General features: G+C 41.6%; 1 protein-coding gene across 1 annotated transcript in view; it reads left to right on the top strand.

The window, feature by feature from the left end:
• The window catches only part of LOC122542599 (A disintegrin and metalloproteinase with thrombospondin motifs 12-like), a 565,140-nt gene that overhangs the window by 324,127 nt on the left and 214,898 nt on the right, over positions 1-26,115 (top strand). The window contains exons 12-13 of the mRNA XM_043680588.1: positions 7,496-7,665; positions 8,974-9,107. Of these exons, the coding sequence (XP_043536523.1) occupies positions 7,496-7,665; positions 8,974-9,107 (304 nt within the window). The remainder of the gene's footprint in view (positions 1-7,495; positions 7,666-8,973; positions 9,108-26,115) is intronic.

The following is a 26,115-nucleotide window of genomic DNA, read 5'->3' as shown; positions in this document are numbered from 1 at the left end:
AAATAATGTTTTGATACAGCTTCATTTGTGGATGTTGGGATGATTGCTTCTACATTTCAATATTTGGTCCGTACGTGTTGCTTTCCCTTCGATACTGGTTTGAAGTGCCCATTCGCTGTTCGCTCTACTGTGACATCTAGGAATGGTTAGATTAAATTAATAAATTTGAAATTAAAAGCTTGCCTCAATAACTGTGATCATGAAACCATCATTGATTGTCATAGAAAACCATCTGATTCACTAATAACTTGAGAAAATAAATCTGCTGTCCCCAGTTGGTTCAATCTACATGTGACTCCAGATCCCCAACAACATGACAGGTTCTTAAATGTTTACTCAAATGAGCCATCCCGCCATGTTGAATTTCATTAGAGGAAGCACTGAGGGTGACAAGGACAGAAAATGTAGTCTGAAGGAGTACTTCAACACTCAGTAAAGCCATTAGTGAGTGTCCTACCCAAGTCCTGAAGGACATCATAGAACATAGCACATAAAATATAGAACAGTACATCACAGTACAGACCCTTTGGTCCACAATATTGTGCCGAGCACTTATCTTAATGTAAGATCAACCTAATCTATACACCCCTTACTTTACTGCCGCCCATGTGCTTGACCAACAGTCGCTCAAATGTCCCTAATGTCTCTGACTCTACTACAACTGCTGGGAGTGCATTCCATGCACCTACCACTCTCTGCATAATGAACCTTCTTGTGATATCTCCCCTTTATCTTCCTCCAACCACCTTAAAATTATGACCCCTCCTGACAGCCATTTTTGCCCTGGAAAAAAGTCTCTGGCTACCTACCCTATCTATGCCTCTCATTACCTTGTATACAGCGATCAAGTCACCTTTCTTCCTTCTTCTCTCCACTGTGAAAAGCCCTAATTCACTCAATCTGTCTTCATAAGACTAGCTCTCCAATCCAGGCAGCACCCTGATAAATCTCCTCTGCACCCTCTCTAAAGCATCTACATCCTTCCTATAATGAGGTGACCAGAATGGACACTAAATTCCAAGTGTAGTCTAACCAGGGTTTTACAGAGTGCAGCAAAACCTCGTTGCTCTTAAACTCAATCCCCCTACTAATGAAAGCCGAAACAGCACACGCCTTGTGAGCAACCCTATCAACTTGGGTGTCAAATTTGAGAGACCTATGTATGTGGACCTCAAGATTCCGTTGTTCCTCCACCTTCCAAGAATCCTGTTTTTAATCCTGTATTTAGCATTCAAATTTGACATACCAAAATGAATCACTTCGCAATTATCCAGGTTGATTCTATCTGCCAGTTCTCAGTCCAGCTCTGCATCCTGTCAATGTCTTATTGTAGCCTGTAACAGCCCTCAACACTATCTACAACACCACTGACCTTTGTGTCTTTAGCAAACTTACTAACCCACCCTTCCACTTCTTCATCCAAGTCTTTTATAAAAACTACAAAGAACAGAAGCCTAATAACAGATCCCTATGGGCACCACTGGTCACCGACCTCCAGGCGGAATACTTTCTGTCCACTACCACTCACTGTCTTCTAAGGGCCAGCCAATTCTGGATCCTGACAGCCAAATTTCCCTGTATCCTATACCTCCTAACTTTCTGAATGAGCCTACCATGGGGAATCTTATCAAATGCCTCACTGAAATCCAAATACACCACATTCACTGCTCGTCCTTCGTTAACTTGTCTTGTCACATCCTCAAAGAACACAATAAGGCTTGTGAGGCATGACCTGCCTGTCACAAAGGGAGAAAGTAAGGACTGCAGATGCTGGAGACCAGAGTTGAAAAGTGTGGTGCTGGAAAAGCGCAGCTTTTGTGGAGACAGGCCGCCTACTTGCGGAACGTTTCAGGGAATACCTCTGGGACACCTGCACCAACCAACCCAACCGCCCCGTGGCTGAACACTTTAACTCCCCCTCCCACTCCGCCAAGGACATGCAGGTCCTTGGCCTCCTCCATCGCCAGACCCTGGCCATACGACGCCTGAAGGAAGAGCGCCTCATCTTCCGCCTAGGAACCCTCCAAACACACAGGATGAATGTAGATTTCTCCAGCTTCCTCATTTCCCCTCCCCCCCACACCAGCCTCATTCCTGAAGAAGGGCTTATGCCCGAAACATCGATTCTCTTGCTCCTCGGATGCTGCCTGTCACAAAGCCATGCTGACTATCTTTAAACTATATTTTTCCAAATAGTCATAAATCCTATCTCTCAGAACCTTTTCCAGTACCTTGCTTACCACAGACGTAATTCCTAGGAATTTCCCTATTCCCTTTCTTGAACACAGGAACAACATTCACCTCCCTCAAATCATCCACTTCTATTCCCGTAGAGAGTGAGGATGCAAAGATCATTGCCAGAGGTGCAGTAATCTTATTCTCATTTCCCGTAGTAACCTTGGATATATCTGGTCCGGCCCTGGGGACTTATCTATCTTGATCCTTCCCCAAATTTCCAGCATATCCACTTTCTTAATATCAATCTGTTCAAGCCTATTAACGTGATTCACAGTGTTCTCACTATCAACAAGGTCCCTCTCTCTAATGAATACTGAAGAAAAAAACTCATTTAGGGCCTCCCCTACCTCTTCAGACTCCAGGCACACGTTCCCTCCACTATCCCAATCAGCCCAAACCACTCTCTGATCATTCTCTTATTCCTTATGTAAGTGTAGAATGTTTTTGGGTTTTCCTTAATACTTACCATCAAGGCTTTTGCATGTCCCCTCCTAGTTCTCCTCAGTGCCTTTTTGAGTTATTTCGTAGCTACCCTGTAATCCTTTAAATTTGTGCCAGAGCCTTGCTACCTCAATCTTAAGTAAGCTTCCTTCTTCCTCTTGAATGAGAAGCTCCTCTTCTCTTGTCATCCAAGAATCCTTCACTGCTAGACTGGTGTGTGGCAAGTGGTCAGGGAAATAACATGAGGGCAGTATTGACTTGACCTCATCCACACCAACCTACGTGTCGCAGATGCTGTCATGTCCATGTCCATGATACTGTCATCATACCAAATCACTATTAGCGATAACAATCTGATACATAGTGTCATAAAGTCATAGTCATAGAGTCAAAGAGATGTGCAGCACGGAAACAGACCCTTTGGTCCAACTCAAGCATGCTGACCAGACATCCTAAATTAATCTAGTCCCATTTGCCAGCATTTGGCCCATATCCATCTGAACCCTTCCTATGCATGTATCCATCCAGATTCCTTTTAAATATGTGGTCATACCAGCCTCCACGACTTGCTCTGGCAGCTCATTCATACATGCATTATGCTATGTGTAAAAAAGTCCCGCAGGTCCCCTCTTACCTTAAACCTATGCCCTCTAACATAGAACATAGAACAGTACAGGCTCTTCAGTCCTCGATGTTGTGCTGACCTTTTATACTCCACTGTGATCAGACTAACCTACATACCCTTCATTATACTATCTTCCTTGTGCCTATCTAAGAGTCGCTTAAATGTCCTTAATGTATCTCGGACTCAACTATCACTGCTGGAAGTGCATTCCATGCACCCACCACTCTATATACAGAACTGACCTCTGACATATCTCCTAAACTTTCCTTCAATCACCTTAAATTTTGCCCCCTCATTATAGACATTTCTGCCATGGGAAAAAGTCTCTAGTTTTGGGCTCTCCTACCAAGGGGTAAAGAACTTGACTATTCACCCTATCCATGCCCTTAATGATTTTATAGAATTCTATAAGATTAGTCCTCAGCCTCCTATGCTTCAGTGCTGACCTCTTCAGCCTCCCCTTATTGCTCAAGCCCTTCAATCCTGGCAATATACTTTTAAATCTTTTCTCAACCCTTTAATTTAACAATATCTCTCCTGTGGCAGTATGGAATACAGTATTCCAAAAGTGGCCTAGCCAATGTCCTGTACAGCTGTAATATGACCTCCTAATTCCTATACTCAACTGACCAATAAAAGCAAGCATACCAAATGCCTTCTTCACTACCCTATATATCTGTGACTCCACTTTCAAGAAACTATGAACCTGCACTCCAAGATCTCTTTGTTCAGTAACACTCCCCAGGACCTTAAGACCTTTGTGCATTAAGATTGCACAAAAATTATAATTTTGATTTTATTTTTACAAGGAAAGAATAACACAATTTTTTACTTCGTATTCACTTTGAGGGGTCTTAACTCATGTCCATGTGGCCACTTCATTTTTTCACTGACCATTTGTTCGGAGTCTGAGAACACTGGGGATAAACACAGCCCATTGATTTCCATGTGCTTCTCACTATTTTCTAACACATTGACTACATTTTAGTGAAGGTGTTGAATACCATGGAATCTAGTAGTGAAGGAAGGGAATTGGATCTGTTTTGCACACTTTTATAATCAAGTGTGTAGATAACCATGACAAATGCATAACTCCTCATCTAACCAGTCTAATTTCAATCTGTTTCTATTTGTCAGAACACAAGTGAATCTCTATTTCATGTTCCCCCACCTGTCTCTCACTAAATATTATTAATATACATTACCATGGCCTGGCAACAGCACAGGGGGGAAGATGTATGTTGCTCCATTCTGAGGGAGGACAGCAAGGTTTGTGCTGCACGGGAACTACTGTCATTCTCCGAGTGAGTGTGATAATGTTTCTCATAATCTGTTGGAGAACAAATTGCTGGACTACAGTGTGATCCTGCAAGTGCTGTATTAGCAGCTGATGACCACACTTTAACCTTATGTGGCTGCAAACTGAGGTTGCACAAAAATCTTCTGAGAACTTGCAACAAGCGATTCCAAGCAGCAAGCTGCACTCTAAGGTCTCGTTGTTCAGCAACACTCCCTAGGACCTTACCATTAAGTGTATAAGTCCTGCTAAGGTTTGCTTTCCCAAACTGCAGCAACTCGCATTTATCAAAATTAAACTCCATCTGTCACTCCTCAACCCATTGACCTACCTGATTAAGATCCTGTTGTAATCTGAGGTAACCATCTTCACTGTCCACTACACCTCCACTTTTGGTGTCATCTGCAAACCTCCTATGTTCATATACAAATCATTTATATAAATGACAAAAAGTAGTGGACCCAGCACCAATCCTTGTGGCACTCCCACTGGTCACAGGCCTCCAGGCTGAAAAACAACCCTCCACCTTTGTCTTCTACCTTTGAGCCAGTTCTTTATCCAAATGGCTAGTTCTCCTAGTATTCCATGAGATCTACCCTTGCTAACTAGTCTCCCATGGACAACCTTGTTGAATGTCTTACTGAAGTCCATATAGATCACATCCACTGCTCTGCCTTCATCAATCCTTTTTGTTACTTTTTCAAAAAACTCATCAGAAACATATCGGAACCTCTGATTTTATGACCCCTCTGAAAGAAAATAAGGACAGATTGACTTTGTTAAAGGAGCAGCATCATTACAGTCTGTTTTGGGTGCTATGGAGACATGTTCCTGGGTGAATGTGGGTTTTGTTCAGCCGAGGTTGTCTTGTCTAATCTACCCAAGAACTGAGGCCTGTCCAGTTCTGGGGATTCGATCAGACACGGCTAGGGTGCACTTCATAGAGTCCTGGAGGAAGCAGCCAACTCATATCTGGGTATGTGCTTCATTGTACTGGGACACTGAGGGAGTGAAAGGAGGCAATTCTAGTTGGAAAGGCACAGCTTCATAAACAATAGGGAGGGATGGGGAGCTCTGGAATGAAGGTTCTGCCAGGTCACAATCACTCTGGCCTCAACATGGGAAGGACATAGGGACATCAAAGGTATAGGAATGCCAAAAGTCAAGGGCTCTGAGGGTAAAAGGACACGTTACTGTAATAAAATGAAGCTCAATGGAATTGTGTGAGGCTGAAATTTCATAGCAGGGTTGCAGGGACAACAAAACCTGTATCACAGGAAGAATCTGTGCGGCACAGCACGATGATGCTGACTGGATTATTTGACAGTTGATGTCAGCCTGCCCCACATGAGTGGTTGAACTCTTCTCCAACTAATTATATATTTGTTCCCCATAAGGAGTGAGGAGCCTAAAGACTTCCACACCCCTTCCAGTCTTGGACCTCTTGCCTGGTTCTGGGCCAGTTTTTCCTGCAATGAGACAAAGGAAGAGGTAAAGTTTGATGGGAATGGATGGAGGAGCTGATGGTGGTGATGAGTGAGCAGCAGGGGGAGTGAATTATTCCCAGTGAGTGAGTTGGAAGTTCAGAGGGCAGGAAATGTCAGGATTTTAAGAGGATGAGGTGAGTGAGAGCCATTGAGTTGGTTTGATGCATGCAAAAGTGTGTTAGCAGTTCCTGAGATTCAGTGAAATATGTTTGTGTAGTAGCAGAGTTAAAGTGAGTGGTGGCTCTGAGAGTGTGAAGTGGGAGAGAAAATGGTATCATTTACACATGGGTAAGTGTATAAGGTAATTAATCTTCTTATGTGTTTCTGGGCTTCCCACTGCATGTGGGCGTAGCATTGATTTAGGCTCCACTTGGTCTAGGCTAGCAGAATCTGGTGACTGTCCAATAAAAAAAGTACAGTCCTTCTCTCCAACCATTCCACCAGCCCCGTCTGTGAAGCGCATGTGAGCTTGCCTTTCTGTGCCGTAATGGTGAACCACCATGGACTTCTGGTCAGTTCCTGGTATACAGCAGCTGAAGTGGTGTGAGGCTGGATTGTAACTATGAAGCCAGAGGCATGAACACCAGAAGGTTTTTGCATTGGCAAGTGTTTCCACTTTTCACGATGTACAGTTTAGTGAGAAGGGCATCAAAGTGTTTGGTTGCAAAATTAATGAGGTAAAAAGCACAGGATTAAGTGAGAAAAGTCACTTTGAGCGATGTCAGACTGGGCACCATGAATTTCACCCTGATAAAACACTTTAATGCAAAATGGGAACAGTCTGTCCTTGGTCCAGGGGAGGCAATGGTCTAGTGGTATTATTACTAGGCTATTAACCCAGACAATTTGCTAATGTCTGGGGACCTAGGTCCAAATCTCGTCATGGTAGATGGTGGCATTTGAATTCAAAAGAAAGTCTGGATTTAATGGTCTAATAATGAATCCTTTTTTGATTGTCCAGAAAATCCTATCTGGTTCACTGATATGCTTCAGGGAAGAAATTCTGCCATCCTTATCTGGTGTAGCCTACATGTGACTCCAGATCCACAACAATGTAGTTGACTCCTAACTGCCCTCTGAGCAATTAGGGATGGACAATAAATGTTGGCCTAGCCAAAAATGTTGACATTCAGTGAGTGATTAAAAAAAATCTATAGTGAGCAGAAAGTTGTTATGAATGCTTTATCTGACACTTGATGTAAATTAGAAAACAGAAAAGTTTATTGTAAAATGTCTTGCGAGTACTTTAAAAAATGGTTCTTAATCCAAGGTACTTTCTTCAGTGACAGAAAGATAATGTTAGCTGTGCAAGTATAGAGCTTGTTGCATATAATGCTAAGTCTTAGTGTCTGGAGGGCTGCTATTGGGAAAGTGAGTGTTTATTCAGGTCACCTTTCTTCTGTCTAGTCCAAGATTTGGTGGGAAATACTGTACTGGAAAACGCAAAAGATATCGTATTTGTAATGTCAAGCCATGTCTGCAGGAGACACCTACATTCCGTCAGATGCAATGCAGCGAGTTCAACACGGTTCTTTACAAAAATGAACTTTATTCATGGGCTCCGGTCTATCGTATTGGTACGTAGTTTATTTGAACTAAATATTTCGTTAAGTTGCCCAAAGATGTGAAATGAAAGGGTAGATTTAATGAATTCTTGCTTTAATCTTTAACTGGCACATTGAGGTAAAAACAATGACTGCAGATGCTGGAAACCAGATTCTGGATTAGTGGTGCTGGAAAAGCACAGTTCAGGCAGCATCCGAGGAGCAGGAAAATCGACGTTTCGTGCAAAAGCCCTTCATCAGGAATACAGGATGAAGGGCTTTTGCCCCAAATGTCGATTTTACTGCTCCTCGGATGCTGCCTGAACTGCTGTGCTTTTCCAGCACCACGAATCCAGAATCTGGTTTCCAGCATCTGCAGTCATTGTTTTTACCTCGTTGATTTTAATCCTACTGCGAATTTCTTGCAAGGATGCCTGCCTTGAAGAAGTTTTCCTCCTCTCTCTGCAAGAACCTCAGGGAGTTCCTCTCTCACTGGCACATTGAGGCCAATTCTGTTGAGCTTGGCACCTTTTAGTTGAAATTATCTGTCTTGGCACAGCCGGGGGAGAGGGAGGGCGAGGGGGGTTGTGGGTGACACTTGTTGGTTTGTAAGACTCAGTGCAGTAGCGTACAGGTTGAGATCAAAGGATCAGTTATTTACTGTTCCTCCCATTTTAGTTATTGTTGATGTAGTTAGTGAGCTGAAGTAACATTGGACTAAAGCATGTGGAGCACTGATAGATGTTCCAACTAATGCCTTTAAATCTGGAGGGGTAAAGTAGACAATAATTACTCTTCTGTCCAAACCACCAACTTCTGTTTTAACTGAGGCAGCCCAAGGACTAGGTAGCCAAAGCTGCTGCAGGAGGTGAGACCATTTCCAAAAAGTTCATGAGGCTGGTAGCCTCAATTCACCTGCAGTTTAGATCAGAGTAGTGCTGGAAAAGCACAGCAGGTCAGGCAGCATCCGAGGAGCAGGAAAATCGACATTTCGGGCAAAAGCCCTTCATCAATTCACCTGTAGCTGGCTGGGTTTTCTTGGCCTTGGTCATGCCCCTATCTTCTTATGGAGAGGATAGGTGTGGGGAGAAGTTAACTAAATATCATTAAGTGTCTCAACAGCACCACACCAGGAGTACTTCCTCCTGGCCCCTTCAATGCCAAGAGCACATTTACAAAGAAAGAAAGTATCAGTAGCTGAGGGATGACAAATGAGAAAAAATTATTTGGCCAGTACTTTACCCACTGCTTGTTATTTGTCCTTTACAAATGTTCAGGTCAGGAATTTAAATGTTCACTTTCTTCTTATAAATGATTACTAACACATTGTCCATCTTTAAGCTAATCCCTGTGAACTGCATTGCCGGCCTGTTGGTGAACAGTTTGCTGAGAAAATGCTCGATGCAGTGATTGATGGAACATCGTGCACTGAGGCTGCAAACAGCAGGGACGTCTGCATCAATGGCATATGTAAGGTAGAGTTGGGTATGTTTCCTTTGAATAAAGTCAAGCTTTGGTTGTCCTCCTTAGCTATGTGAAGTGAAAATCTTATGGTAATATGTTATTAATTATTTCCATGTTACTTGTAATGTTCAAAGTTTGATCCATTTGTTTTCTAATGAAATGGGAATAGAAGGCAAATATTAAAAAAAACATCAGTTATTAGTCAACGAATTTAATATTAAGTTTCTTTGTATTGTATAGCTAAATGGTCTTATACTTTTTATAAGAAATGGCATTCTGCATCGTGTTTTGAATGCTTTAATGGTCTTTCCTGAGAATTAGGCTTCAATGTTAAGCCAAGTTGAGAGACAAACTGTGTACTATGGCTGGGAGAAATCACAGTTTGATATTAAGCCCTCAACAGTAGGTGTAATGTTTCCTCTTATGAGGTGGTGAGAAGGGAAAATAATGAGGCGAGTTGGAAGAGAAACTACATCTCTTCTCACTATCTCAACAATCAGGGCACTAGGCAAGTCAGTCCATTTGGAATTTTCATGTTCACCAGAGATGAAGGTCTTTAAGTTGTCAATTAATGGCAATGTAGAGGTCCCAGTTGCACTTCCTCAAGCAAACTCCCTTCCCTGGTGGGCAAGAAAAGTGACTAGAATCCCAACGGATTATGGAAAACATGTTGGGCTTGTTGAAACAAGGGGAACAAATCCTCAAAACTACATACATACACAGCAGCTTCTTTCACAGCTAGTGATGTGGAGGGCTGGAGACGTGTTAAGGAAGACAATGGCTAAGTGATAATATTGCTAGACTGTTTACCCAGAGACCCAGCTAATGTTCTGGGGAACCAGGTTTGAATCCTACCAAAGAAGATGGTGGAATTTGAATTCAATAAATATGTGAAATTAAGAGTCTAATGATGACCATGAATCTATTGCCGATTGTTAGAAAAACCCATCTGGTGCACTATTGTCTTTTAGGGAAGGAAATTGTTATCCTTATTTGATTTGGACTACATGTGATTCCAGATCCACAGCAGTGTGACTGACTCTTAACAGCTTTCTGGGTAATTAGGGTGGGCAATAAATGTTGCCTAACCAGTGACACCCTTGTCCTCTGAATAAATAAAGAAAAAAAGATAATGTGGTTTGAATTCTGAATTTTTATTTAATGTGTTTAAATCAAGTGCATGTAGGAACCTGTATTAAAATGCAAAATGAAGCCATTGAAACTGGTAAATGGCATATATTGCCTACTTGGCTTGAATACTCAAAATAGAGTTTCAGTATGATAAGTGTTTCATTTCCAAATATTACTCTTCATTCATCACTGGGAATTTGAGGGATTGTGATACTGGCTGTAAAAGGGAGACATAAAATAAATGTGATGTAATACTCTGTAGTTATTAAGTCATAGAGATGTATAGCATGAAAACAGACCCTTTGATCCAACTGGTCCATGCTGACCAGATATCCTAAACCAATCGAATCCTATTTGCTTTCACTTGGCCCATATCCCTCTAAACCTCTATTCATATACCCATCCAGATGCCTTACAAATGTTGTAATTGTACCAACCTCCACCACTTCCTCTGGCAGCTCATGCCATACACACCACCCTCTGCGTGAAAACATTACCCCATTTGTCCCTTTTAAATCTTGCTTCCTTACCCTAAACTTATGCCCTCCAGTTCAGACTCCCTCATCCCAGAGAAAAAAATCTTGTCTATTTACCCTAACTATGCCCCTCATGATTTTATAAGCCTCTATAAGTGCTTCAATAACACTCAAGAAGATTAACATTATTCAGGACAAAGTAGTCTGCTGATTAGCATCCCATCCATAAATTACCATCCTCTCTATCACCAATATACAGTAGCTGCAGTGTATACTATGAGACCAGAAGGCATAGGAGTAAATGTAGGCCATTCAGCCTATAGAGTTTCCTCTGCCATTCAGTGTGATCATGGCTGATCTGATAATCCTCCACTCCACTTTCCTCCCTTTCCCCTATAATCCTTGATTCACTTGCTGATTAAAAGTCTGGCTGAGTCAGACTCGAATATACCTAATACAACTTGCACTGCAGAAATTCATCATGGATCTATAGACGGGACCTTCTAAACTCATGGCCACTACCATCTGTAAGAACATGGACAACATGGGAACATCACCAGTTCCAATTTCCCCTTCAAGCCAGCTACATAACACTGCCATTTTCTCAGTGTCACTGCATCAAAATCCTGCAACTCTCTCCTAACAGCATTGTTACTGTATACAAAATGGATTTAAGCAGTTCATAATGCAGCTCATCACCATTCTTTCAAGGATAAATAGGGATTAATAATAAATGCTGGCCCAGTTAGTGAAGACCACATCCCATGGATGAATAAATCTACCTCACCTTATCTCTATCTCCTATCCTGAGGTCTGTTCTGTCCTGATTTCTGACCTGTCCTGCTGAAACCCCATTTACCTTTCTCTCCCTTTGGTCCTGATGTAGAATGTCACCCTGGTCATGATGTCATCTCTCTCGAGTTCAATTGTCGATTTCTCCAATCCCAAGTCACAATGTTTTCCCCATTCTCATGACAGTTATAGGAATCTGTTCCCAACATTCATTAAGTGCACCCTCCTATCACTGTTTTTTTTTCTTTCCAGCTGTAAGTTTGACAAACTGCTGGGCAAGAAATGAATGATTTTGATCATCCCTGGTGTTAAATTTGAACTCAAAACTATGAAATATCTTTCTTTGGTCTTTTAGAAGTTCCTTACTTCTTCAATATTTTGAAGTTTGGTGATTAACACCACTTCTTGGTGAATCAAACAATATGAAACAGTGCATTCTTGTATTTTCAGTTTGATTTAACAATTTTCTTCTTAAAAAGTGAGTGGAAACCTCACTTAGCTTTGTAGCTGGGTGTAAATTTTATGTTTTCTCTATACAACTTTAGAAAATGAGACAGTTTTAGCTTCCTTCATTCTGTTTTGAAGAAAGGGCTGAAATCTCATAAAACTTAAAATTAAAGAGTTGCCTGGCAGAAAATTTAGAAAGATAAACATTTTTTTTGTGTGTGCAGAAAGCACTAACATGCCCAGTAAAATACCATGAACAAATTGGACAAAAGCAGTTTAATAGTCCCCAGGAAACTAATTACTATGTGTGCCTGATTAACGTCTTGGAGAAACTTGTGGTTTTTCATTTTCTCTCGACAAATTATCAGCAGCAGCATACTAATAGGGTTTGTGCTTGGTTAGACTGTAAAATCTGCTATGTAAGTGTTGAAACACAAATCTCTGTACAAATAAATCACCAAGCTAAGAGTATTGAAGTCTAGACAAACATTTAATCATTTGTGATTTCTTGGATTGATATGACTTTAAAATTGAAATTAAAAATTCAAATAGTCTTACTTTGCTGTCTGTCAAACATCTGATCAAATGGTTTCTCTGAGAGGCCATTTGGTGATGATACATTTGGGGGTTGGTTAGTTCTGATTCTGGACAGCTGGTTTGCTAGTGAGCCTGGGTTCAATTCCGATACTGACTGAGATCACTGCGAAGGCTTTGCCTTCTCAACCTCTCCCCTTCCCTGATCCATGGTGACCCTCTAGTTAAACTAGAGGTCTCTCTTCAATGTGAGAACAGCCTGTGGTTTACTGGGAGTGTGGTGATTTCATGTTCACAGTGTTAATATTGAGGCATATATACACAATTGTCCTTAGTTTTACCTCCATACCTGTGCCGTTGCTGGCTACAGTGGGGGCAGCTTTAGAAGTTCTCCAATTACCCATAGCATCTTCGGTGAGGCAGGAATAAAAGAAATTAGGGGCAGGATGCTTACAGAGTTATAAGGTGCACAGCACAGAAACAGACACTTTGGTTCAACTTGTCCATGCTAACCTAATATAGTCTCATTTAACAGCATTTGGCCCACATCCCTCAAAACCTTTCCTAGTCATGTACTCATCCAGATGCCTTTTAAATGTTGTAATTGGACCAGCCTTCACCACTTCCTCTGACAGCTGATTCCCTCATTCCATAAACACCATCATCTGCATGAAAAGATTGTCCCTTAGGTCCTTTTATATCTTTCCCCTTTCACCTTAAACCTATATCCTGTTGTTTCGGACTCTCCTATCCTGGGCAAAAGGCCTTGGCTATTCAATCTATCCATGTGCCTCATGATTTTAAAAACTTCTATGAGATCACCCCTCAGCTTCAATGTTACAGGGAAAATAGCCCCAGCCTATTAAGCCTCTTTCTATAGCTCAACCCCTTCAATCCTTGCAACAATCCTTGAAATCCTTTTCTCAACCCTTTCAAGATTCATAACATTCTTCCAATAGGAGGGAGACCAGAATTGATTGCATTATTCCAAAAGTGGCCTAACCAATGTCCTATACAGCTACAATGTGACCTCCTAACTCCTATACTCAGTGCACTGACCAATGAAAGCAAACATAGCAAATGCCTTCTTCACTATTCTATCTGCCTAAGACTCAACCTTCAAGGAGCTATGAACCTACACCCAACATCTCTTTGTTTGGCAACATTCCTCAGGACCTATCATTAAGTGTATAAGTCCTGCCCTGATTTGCCTTTCCAAAATCCAACACCTCTTATTTATCTCAATTAAACTCCATCTGCCACTGATCAAGGTCCAGTTGTAATCTAAGATAACCGTATTCACTGTCCATTATGCCACCAATTTTGGTGTCACCTGCAAACGTAATAACCATTCCTCCTATATTAACATCCAAATCAATTATATAAAGCAGTGGACACACCACTGATTCTTGTGGCACACCACAAGCCTCCAGTCTGAAAAACCACTCAACTGCAATCCTCTCTGTCTCCTACCTTCCAGCTAATTTTGTATCCAAATGGCTAGCACTCCCTGAATTCCATGTGAACAAACCTTGCTAACCAGTCTATCATGCAAAACTATTTTAAAGGCTTTGCTGAAGTCCATATAGAAAACATCCATCATTCTGCCCGCATCAATCTTCATCATCACTTCCTCAAAAAAAAATCAAGTTAGTGAGACATGATTTCTCACACACAAAGCCATGTTGACTACCTCTAATCGGTCCTTGCCTTTCCAAATACATGTAAATCCTGTCCCTCAGAATCTCCTCCAGCAACTTAGCCACCACTGACGAAGGCTCACCGGTTGAAAGTTTCCTGGCTTTTCCCTATCACCTTTCTTAACAAATAGCACCACATTACCCACTCTCCACTCCTCTGGCATACATGGCTATCAATGCCTTGTTTTTGTTTGGAATGCACAGATGATTTGTTTAAGTGTACAATTCTTTGAATTTTAATGCAGGCAGCAGGGACAAATTGCCCTGAAATTCCTAAAGCAGAACTGTCCCATAAGTAGAGTAGACAGAGCGCGGAGGAGCTGCTTCTTCAATCACAGGCTGGTTCTGTTTTGTTGTTATTGATAGGCTCAGTTAGTGTACCAAATAACAGGAAGCAGATGAGAGAAGCAGTCATGATTGGTGGAGCAAGGAGCAAAGTCAACAAGACAGAAAGTAAGGAAAGTGGGTCAGGCAGCAGCAAAGCCCTTTACTTCCAACAAGAGCTGAGGACTTCAGGTGAGGGAAGAAGCTTTTTTCCCTCGGGGACATGGGACTAGAAGGATAGTGGGGGAGAAATCCGTTGCATTGAGGATGGGAGGAAGAGAGGGTCTTCAACAGGCGTGGGGCAAAGAAAGAGTCTGCAAAAACAAGGCTGCAGGGGAAAGGGGGAGGTTGCAAGAGGAGGAGAAGAAGAGGCTGCAAGTGTCAGATGAAGCTCCAAGGAAGGGGAAATTGTGATGGAAAGGGGTGAGGAGGGAAGGAGGCTACTAGGTGGGATAGGGAAGGTACAACGGATGGTGAGAAAGAGAGATTGTAAAAGAGAGAGAACAGTTTTACATCTGTCAACAAAGGAATACTCAGCTACTAAGAACCAGGAAGAGTTAAAATCACTGGGGTAATGAATTCCTTGCAAATGAATGTAAAATGGGCCAACTACAGGAGTTAATGTCCTTGGAATGATAATCTCGAGGTCCAGAGATATTCTCTGAGGATTTGAGTTCAAATCACGCCATATTTATTTCAATGAATAAAATCTGTAATTGAAGGCAAATATCAATTATGGAGACCATGAAACTATCATTGATTGTCAAAAAAACCCATCTGAGTCTCTAATGCCCACGTGTGAAAGAAATTTGTTGTCCCCTGATCTGATCTGCATCTGACTCTAGACCCATAATGATGTCAGCAAGCTTCACAGTTAAAGAGCAATGAGAGAATGTCAAAAGTGATGCCAGTGGTGCCCACATCCAGTGGAAGAATTCAAGAAATAAATCTCCAGTTTAATTGCCAGGAGTTACTATGGGGAAAATATAATGATGCTATTGTGGTATCATTAAAAAGATAAAAGCTAAGATCAGCCTCTGAACTGTTTGTGGTGAGCAGAAAATTGATCATTGCAGCTGCTGCATGATTGAAGTTACTGGCAACATTGATGGTGACAGCTGAACTGTTGAATTTTGAGACTCTTGCTTCCGTAGGCTGCTCAAACATCTTTTGACTTGATTTTTTCAAACTGGTTTGCAGCATGAGAGACGGTCTTTCTTTTCTTGCCCTGCTAGCTAGATGACGTTTAGCACTCAACAGTGAGGGAGAGATCACAGGGCACTGTCTGATGTTTTCTTGACACCTTTACATCGCATCTTACATCACATCTGTCCCACACAGAATGGTTTAACACCTGCAATTATCCTGTCCCTGCAGCAGTCCTCTTTAATAACACAGTTTGGAATGGCCATAGTATTTTGGAGTTACAGGGTCACAGAGTCCAACAACATGGAGTCAGACCCTTCTGTCGAACTGGTCCATGCCAACCAGGTTTCCTGAACTAAACTTGTTCTGTTTGCCTGTGATTGGCCCATATCCCTCTATAACTTTCCTTTCCATGTAGCTGTCTAAATGTATTTTAATATTATAATTGTACCACCTCTACCACTTCCTCAGGTAACTTATTCCAGATACGCACCACCCTCTGTTGCCCCTTTGGCCCCTTTTAAATCTTTCCTCTCTCACCTTAAACGTATGCCCTCTAGTTTTGGACTCCCCTGCCGTGGGGAAAAGATCTTGCCTGTCCTGCTATGTATGCCCCTCATGAATTTATAAACCTCTATAAGGTCATCCCACAGCCTCTGATGCTCCAGGAAAAAAAGTCAAAGCCTATCCAGCCTCTCCTTATAACTCACACCTTCCAGTCTCAGCGACATACTTGCAAATCTTTTTTGCAACCTTTCCAGTTTAATACCATCCTTCTCATAGCAGGGCAACCAGAATTGTATGCAGTACTCCAAAAGTGGCCTTACCAATGTCTTGTACAGCATTACATGATGTCTCAATGCTCTGACCAATGAAGTCAAACATGCCAAATGCCTTCTTCAACTCCCCGTGTACCTGTGATGCCACTTCCAAGGAAATATGCACCTGCACCCCTAGGTCTCTGTTTGGCGACACTCCCTCGGGCTCTACCATGAATTGCGAAGTCGTGACCTGGTTTGCCTTACCAAAATGAAAAACCTCGCACTTATCTGAATTAAACTCGATTTGCCATTTCTCGGTCTGAGTTGATCAAGATCCTGTTGTACTCTTAGATAACCTTATTCACTGTCCACTATATAACCAATTTTGGTGTCATCCACAAACTTACTAACCATACCCACCACATTTTCATTCAAATCATTTATATAAATGACAAGCAACAGTGGTTCCATCACTGATCCTTGAGGCACACCGCGTTCACAGACCTTCAGTCTAAAGAATAACCCTCTACCACCATTATTTGTCTCCTACTGTCAAGCCAGTTTTGTACCCAATGCGAGCTCTCCCTGGATTCCATTTGATCTGATCTTATTAACCCAGTCTTCCATATGGAACCTTGTGGATGGTCTTTCTAAAGTCCACATAGATAACATCTACCATAGAGTCTTAGAGATGTACAATATGAAAACAGACCCTTCAGTCCAACTCGTCAATGCCGACCAGATATCCCAACCCAATCTAGTCCCACCTGGCAGCACCTGGCCCATATCCCTCCAAACCCTTCCTATTCATACACCCATCCAAATGCCTCTTAAATGTTGTAATTGTACCAGCCTCCACCAATTCAGCTGGCAATTCATTCCACCCTCTGCATGAAAACATTGCCCCTTAGGTCTCTTTTATATCTTTCCTCTCTCACCCTAAACCTATGCCCTCTAGTTCTGGACTCCCTGACACCAGGGAAAAGACTTTGCCTATTTACCCTATCCATGCCCTTCATTATTTTGTAAACCTCTATAAAGTCACCCCTCAGCCTCCGATGCTCCAGGAAAAACAGCCCCAGCCTGTTCAGCCTCTCCCTATAGCTCAAATCCTCCAACCCTGGCAACATTCTTGTAAATCTGTTCTGAACCCTTTCAAGTTTCACAACATCTTTCCGATAGGAAGGAGACCAGAATTGCATGCATTATTCCAACAGTGGCCAAACCAATTCATCTGTTTACTTGGTCACCTCTTCAAAAACTCATTCAAATTTGTGAGAGACATTTTTGTAACAAAGTACAGAAACCTGGCTAAATCCATGAACAAGAATTGCAGGAGATTCATGCAAAGATAGATAGAGTTAAAAGACAGGGATGCATATAAAGCAGAAAATCAGACTGACTTTAAGATGCTGTACAGACTTGTATGGGAATGGACAAGAAATAACAGCACTGTAACAATCAGGAGCATGAATGGCAGGGTGCTATTGACAGATGAGGATGAAGAGCTAAGGAACACGTTTGCGAAATCCTCATCCTGAGCAACCTCAGCTCTACGTTTAAGCCCAAAGACAACCTTTTAACTTGGAAACTGAACAGTAATATTGGAGAAATTGCTAGATCAGAGATCAAACCATCAAGAGCCTGAAGACGAAATATACCTGGCTTCCTTGAGATACTAGCATAGCTGTTGAAAGCTGCATCAACAAAATGGCTAGCATCCAGACAGAACACACAATCCTATTCAACAAGATCTGAACTGCAGAATACATCCTGAATAACTGGAGGAAAGGAGTAATTTTCAAGCTGCCAAAGAAAGGGAATCTCAGCAATGTCAAAATAATACTGCTTCCCCTGTTAGTTTACTGTAAGCACATTGAGATCAATGCCATGAATATTCAATGGGGTAATTAGTTCACAACTAAATAAAGGCAATGTTATGATTGATATCAGCAAATTCTCCATGCAAAGACTGACCAATCAACAAATGGAATGAATGAGAGAATAGATATGAAAACCATTGTTTAACCACCATTTAAATGTTGAAATTGGAAGATTTAAGGAAACATTCTGCATTAAAAATTATAAGTATCTAATTAACCATCTTCATCAGTATTTGCCTTTTGATACCTAGCAGTCAATCTGTATATCATAGGTCTGTTAAATATTTACTCAGTTGCATGATAGTTTAAAGTAGAGCCTTTATTTGTATGTTTTTCAGATTCTTAGCTTTGACTGAGACCATAAACACACCACAATGACGCAGCATTATGTCTGTTGATTTTGTTACCATTTCACAACTATTATTTAATCCAGTCACCTCATTTTACTTATTTTCATGAAAGCACCTAGAAATAGCACACGGTTATAATGTTGATCACAAAGGTGTATGCAGGAATATATATCGCATTTTTCCTAAAGACCACTTTTCTGCAAGTGCAAAATAAGTGCCACCAGATATAACATTTGATTTATCGGCACTTGAAGTAAGAAATATTAGTGTGGGACATCTCAGGGCCCATGCATTCACTTCATGTCCATTTGCCAATCAGCACAACTTAAGTGAATTGACCTCAGGACCAGAGGCACCAGGAGGAAAAACGTGTAACATACTGATCTGATTCAAAATGAAACATCTGATCTAAATGATGGCAGCTGACCCTATGGCAGCTTTCACATGAGAACTAGATAAATCTTTAATGGAAGCTATTTTTCTGGGTTGAGAGCCTGGAGATAATTGGGCAGCACCCCAGCTTCCTCCAGTGCTTTATAATTCACTGCTACTATGAACTGTTTGATGCCATGGCACTCCCTGTAGTGGTGTGAATGTAACCAGGTCCATTTCATATCCTTTCAATGATGTTTGTGTTCAGTCAACATTCTTAAAATAATTTCTTTACGGTTGGTTTCTTTACGATATTTGAAACAGTGGGTAGATTTTAATTATTTTTGTCTTTTTTTAATTTAACTATTGTGTTGTGAGCTTTATGCTGTGCCTTAATGCATCAATGGATAATTTTACTTTAAATACAACAGTAAATTTTCTCCCTTCCAAGTTTTTCTGACATTCTTTTAATTAAAGAGAATGTGATTGTCATCTTATTTTTATACAGTGCTGAGCTGCTGCTAGATTATTGTGACAAAATGCATCCATATTCCCTGAAGAAATCCAGCTGCAATACCATTACTGATTGTGATGTTCATGATTTGGAGATGCTGGTGTTGGACTGGGGTGTACAATGTTAAAAATCACACATCACCAGGTTATAGTCCAACAGGTTTAATTGGAAGCACATGAGCTTTCAGAGTGCCGCTCCCACAATCACCTCCGAAAGCTACTGTGCTTCCAATTAAACCTGTTGGACTATAAACTGGTGTTGTGTGATTTTTAACTTTGATTGTGATGGTGTTATATAGAACTTAGAACAATACAGCGCAGAACAGGTCCTTTGGCCCTCGATGTTGCGCTGGCCTGTGAATGATTCTCAGCTCGTCCCCCTACACTATCCCATCAGCATCCATGTGCTTATCCAAGGATTTTTTAAATGTCCCTAATATGGCTGAGTTAACTACATTGGCAAGGAGGGCATTCCACACCCTTACCACTCTCTTCAATACCCTTACCATTCCCAGAACATTACAAATAATTGGATTTAGAAAGAAAAGGAATAGTTTTATGTGGTATGTAATGGAATTCTCCCCTCCCAGTCATCATTCTTTTTCTCATTGATGCTGCTTTCTCTTATGAATACGTAAAAGTTCAGTTGATTAAGCCAAGTACAGTTTTCAAAATATGGTTCAACCATAGGACATCTTCCAACTTATGCTTAATTGATTTTGTAATAAAATTTAGCAATCTGTTTGCATGGCTTATTAATTTTTCATGGTAACCAACATGTTAAGCACTCAATCTAATACCATACTAAAATCACTTTTAGCTAACAGCAAAGTGCAATGATGTGGGGAATCTGAAATGAACACAGAGAAAGCCAGAGAAACTCAGCAGATGTGGCAACAGCTGTTGAGAGAGAAAGAGTTAACATTTTGAGTCCATTATTACTGTTATTTGGATGTTGCCAGACCTATTGAGTTTCTCCAGCATTCTCTGTGTTTGTATCATCTTTAGCTAGTAGTACCTTATACCATTTCCTGCTAAAGGAGTGGTTCTCATTTCTTTTCCTTTTCCATATCTTTTTAAAAATACATTAGTAATCATGGATTCCACAATTTAAATTATATAATATCCATGAAATGGAAGAATGTGCATGAAAATTGTTGTGTGGAAACAGATATTTACTTACAGATAACAGTGAGAAATGTTTCTTATGACAGTGTCTGTCGATCCATAGCAGGAGTACTGAGAGAGCAGAATCTGGAAAGAAAAGAATATGGAGAAAGCTGTAGTGGAACAGGGAAAGAGCAGGAGCCCTACAAGACCAAACTGTGAAGAGAGAAGAGACATGGAAAGAATAGGGACTGCGAACAGAGTGGATAGTGGACAGAGGGAAAGGGAGACCTGGGTACAGAGAGAATAGGAGCATAGTAGGAGCAAACCATGGAAAGAGCACTGTTAGAGCAGAGGCAGAGCAGGACTATAGATTTGGAGTGCTAGAGCAGAGCATTCCATTGACCACAGTTCACTTGCTTACTCTTGACTACAGCACCTTTCATAGGTTTCTGTCAGAGTGGTGCTGGAAAAGCACAGCAGGTCAGGCAGCATCCGAAGAGCAGGAAAATCAACGTTTCAGGCAAAAGCCTTTCATCAGAAATGCTGCCTTACCTGCTGTACTTTTCCAGCACCAATCTGATTTAAAGTCTGGTATCCAGCAGCTGCAGCCCTCACTTTTGCCTACTTTTCATAGGCTGCCCATGCTACTTCCTCAGAAAACCATCACTCTCCTTGGAATATCTTTATGGAGCCACTTTAAGAGCCTCAGTGCTGAAGAATAACACTTTGCACTGAACTGTATTCAGTTTCATCTGTCATTGATTTAGTAATTGGTAGGTTTTATCCTGTTTGTTTTCTAGGCTATGATCTACATCTATCTTGCCAGCTTTTCCTCATTTAGTGTTATCTGCCTTTGGCAGATTTGGAGCATCAGTCTGAAAACAAAATGGAGTAAGTCTCCCCACCACACTGAGAGTTTATGAAGTGAGTGCCCTACCCATACTGTTCTAAGAGTGTGAGGCTTGCATTCACAGGCCACACAACATTGTTTCAAGGTGCTCAATAATATTGCCTTGAACTGCCTTCAGTAGCTTTTGAAATTCAGTTGCAAATACAAAATACGAGAAACAGAAATGCTCATGTGGAAACTCTTAACCATGTTGGCAGTGGGGTAGGTACAACACGCTGTAAAGTTTTGATAATGACTTCATGTCTTGGCAGACACTCAGCAGGATTGCTTCACATGGCATTACTAAATAAAAAAAAGTGGTATGGTATCATTTGAAGGCAAAGGAAATGGAAATGCACGGAGAGGAATTCCTGAACCAACAACTCATCCAAAGCTCCATCGTCTGTGACAGCGGTCCTACAGCAGAAACTCGGAGTAAGTGAGGACTGCAGATACTGGAGAGTCAGAGACGAAAAGTGTGGCGCTGGAAAAGCACAGCAGGTCGGAAGCATCCGAGGAGCAGAAAGTCACTGAATGTAGGACTGGCTATAGCAATCTTAGTTACCTTCTTCCCAGCTGCAACCCACCCTCTCCCAATTATGTCTCAGCCCCCGGCCCACAAACCTCATTCTTGATGAAGTGCCTATCCCTAAAACATCGATTCTCCTGCTCCTTGGATGCTGCCTGACCTGTTGTGCGTTTCCAGAACCACATTCTTGACTCTGATCTCCATCGTTGTTTGAAGGACAACACGATGCTGTGAACTTGACCAATTTGCATTGGGTTTCTGTGCCTTTTCTTGGCAAGTTGTTGGTCAACTCAGTTAGCTGGATAGCTGGTTTGCAATGTAGAGTGACAGCAACAGTGTGGTTTCTGTTCCCACACTGCCTGAGGTTACCATGAAAGCCCCACATTATCAACTTCACCCCTTGTCTGAGGATTGGTGACCCTTGGGATAAACCCAACATCGTTTGTCTCTATCTAATGAGAGTGCAGCCTTCTGGGACTATTGTGACTTTATCATTTACCTAACATGGATAAGAAACAACGAAGGGCCAGATATCGTACTTCATTTGACATTTCATACCTTGTTTGACATTGCCAAATATACATTGTCTTGTTTTCTGCGAAGTCTCAATGTATGGACAGATATTTTGAGAAGAATTTTGTTGAAACATTTTTGTGTATATAAGTAGGGCATATCATATTAGTTTTCAACTGGCTACATTGGAATGTCATTTGCTAAAGGAAGTCAAATTGGTTCATCAGAATCTTTTGCATCTGAAATAGGAGAACACAGAACACAGGATTGAGGTTCAATTGCATAAAACAAAAGCTTGTATTTCCTTTGTGTTTTGCTCATGTGGTCATTCGGATGGCCCCAGTGTCATTCCTGGCTTCACTTCAGTATCGCTGCTTCTGCATTCTGTTGGGCCGAATTTCTGAACAGTCTACTTAACTGACTCCTGATAGTTTCTTTGTCTTTAATTGTGAAAGCAATTCAATGAATGCTTTCCAAATCTGTTAGCATGAACCCACGATGGTGTTCGGAAGGGAGCTTCAGCATTTTGATCCAGTGGCAATGCATTTCCAAGTCAGAATTGTCAGCAGTTCGAAGGGCAGTTTGATGGTGATGACATTGATAGTCGTGGTCGTGTGTTTGGAAGGTGCTATCCAAAGAGCCCTGGTGAATTTTTGCAGTGCATCTTTTCGATGTTCACACTGCTGCAACTAAGCATCGATGGTGGGAAGAGTGCATGTTAATATATGTAATGCCAATCAAGCGCCCAATTTGTCTTGGATGGTGTCCAGTTTCTCCAATTAATGGAGCGGCATTAATTCAGGTAAGTATTCGTCCACACTGGTGAATTGTATCTTGTAGGTGGTGAGGTTTGGAGAGTTAGAGGATGATCTACTTGGTGCAGTTTTACTAGCTTCAACTTGTTCTTGTAACACATTATTTATATGGCGAGCCAAATTCAGCTTCTGGTCAGTGGTAACTCCAGGATGTTTACAGTGGATGTTTCAACAATTGTAATGACACTGAATGGAAAGGGGTAATGGTTCTATTCTCACTTGTTGGAGATGGTCATTGCCTGAAACTTATGTGGTGTCATAATCTTCATAACCATTTGTTAACCCAACCATAGATATTGTCCGCATGTTGTAGCATTTGAAAATAGTTTGCATTAGTATTTCAGGCATCACAAAGGGTACTGACCAGTGTTCAATAAGCAGAGTATCCTCACTTCTGACCGTATGGAGGGAAGGTCATTGATACAGTAACTCAAGATTATTAGGCCTAGGAAACTCATCTGAGGAATTGCTGCAAAGATGTCTTGAAGCTGAGATGACTGACTTCCAACAAGCACACCCATCTTCCTTTGTGCCAGATATGACTCCAACTAGTGGAAAAGGTCCGCTAATTTCCATTGGCTCAAATTTCTGAATTGAATTTAAGAAATCCAAGTACTTCTGGATTGAAAGCAAAGCTAATGACGCTACATACACCACAAGATCATAAGACATAGGGGCAGAAATTAGGCCATTTAGCCCATTGAGTATGCTCTGCCATTCAATCATGGCTGATCAGTTTCTCAACACATTCTCCTGCTTTCTCTCTGTAACCCTTGATCCCCTTGATACTCAAGAACCTATCTATCTCAGCCTTACATATACTCAATGACCTGATCTCCACAGCCTTCTATGGCAATGAGTTCCATAGATTCAGCACTCTTCAGCTGAAGAGGTTTCTCCCTATCTCCATTCAAAAGGTCTTCCCTTAACTTTAAGTCTGTGCCCTCAGGTCATACTCTCTCCAACTAATGGAAACATCTTCCCAACATCTGGTCTGTCCAGGTCATTCAATATTCTGTATGTTTCAATTACACCCCTCCCCATCCTTCTAAACTCCATTGAGTATAAACCCAGAGTTCTCAAACATTCTGCATATATTAAGCTTTTCATTCCTGGGACCATTCTCATGAACCTCCTCTGAACACGCTCCAGGGCCAGTACATCCTTACTGAGATATGGGGCCGAAAACTGTGCATAATACTCCAAACGTGGTCTGACTAGAGTGTTATAGAGCCTCAGAAGTACATCCCTGCTTTTATATTCAAGTCCTCTCAAAATAATACCATCATTGCATTTGCCTTCCTAATTACTGACTCAACCTGCAAATTTACCTTGAAAGAGTTCTGGACTAGAACTCCCAAGTCTCTTTACACTTCAGACTTCTGAATTTTCTCCCCATTTAGGAAATAGTCCATGATCCTATTCTTCCCACCAAAGTTATGACCTCACACTTTCCCACATTGTACTCCATCTGCCACTTCTTTGCCCACGCTCCTAACTTGTCCAAATCCTTCTTCCTCTACCTCCTCAATGCTACCTGATCCTCTACTTATCTTTGTATTGGCTACAAACTTAGCCAGAATGCCCTCAGTTCATTCATCTAGATCATTAATGTATAAAGTGAAAAGTTGTGGTCCCAACACTGAGCCTTGCAGAACACCACTTGTCACCAGCTGCCTTCCTGAAAAGGACACTTTTATCCCCACTCTCTGCTTTCTGCCAGACAGCTAATCTCGTATCCATGCCAGCACAGATCAAATGAATCTTTAGAGCATAAAGGAAGTAGGAGTATACTTAAGAGGGAAATCAAGTGGGCTAAATGGGGACATGAGGTAGCTTTGGCAAATAGAGTTAAGGAGAATCCAAAGGGTTTTTACAAATACATTAAGGACGAAAGGGTAATTAGGGAGAGAATAGGGCCCCTCAAAGATCAGCAAGGTGGCCTTTGTGTGGAGATGGGGGAGATACTAAATGAGTAATTTGCATCAGTGTTTACTGTGGAAAAGGACATGTAAGATATAGATTGTAGGGAAATGGATGGTGACATCTTGAAAAATGTCCATATTACAGAGGAAGAAGTGCTGGATATCTTGAAATGCATAAAAGTGCATAAATCCCTAGGATCTGATCAGGTGTACCCTAGAACTCTGTGGGAGACTAGGGAAGTGATTGCTGGGCCTCTAACTGTGCTTTTCCAGCAACACATTTTTCAGCTCTTACTGAGATATTTGTATCATCGATAGTCACAGGTCAGATGCCGGATGACTGGAGGTTGGCAAACATGGTGCCAGTGTTTAAGAAAGGTGGTAAGGACAAGCCAGTGAGCCTGACGTCGGTGGTGGGCAAGTTGTTGGAGGGAATCCGGAGGGACAGGATGTACATGTATTCGGAAAGGCAAGGACTGATTAGGGATAGTCAACATGGTTTTATGCATGGGAGGTCAAGTCTCACAAACTTGAATGAGTTTTTTTGAAGAAGTAACAAAGAGGATTGATGAGGTCAGAGCAGTAGATGTGATCTATATGGACTTTAGTTAGGTGTTTGACAGGGTTCCCATGGTAAAAACAATGACTGCAGATGCTGGAAACCAGATTCTGGATCAGTGGTGCTGGAAGAGCACAGCAATTCAGGCAGCATCCGAAAAGCTTCGAAATCGACGTTTCGGGCAAAAGCCCTTCATCAGGAATAAAGGCAGAGAGCCTGAAGCGTGGAGAGATAAGCTAGAGGAGGGTGG

The sequence above is a fragment of the Chiloscyllium plagiosum genome, chromosome 1, assembly GCF_004010195.1.
Source record: "Chiloscyllium plagiosum isolate BGI_BamShark_2017 chromosome 1, ASM401019v2, whole genome shotgun sequence".
NCBI lineage: Eukaryota > Metazoa > Chordata > Chondrichthyes > Orectolobiformes > Hemiscylliidae > Chiloscyllium > Chiloscyllium plagiosum.
This window is presented reverse-complemented; position numbering and strand designations above follow the sequence as displayed.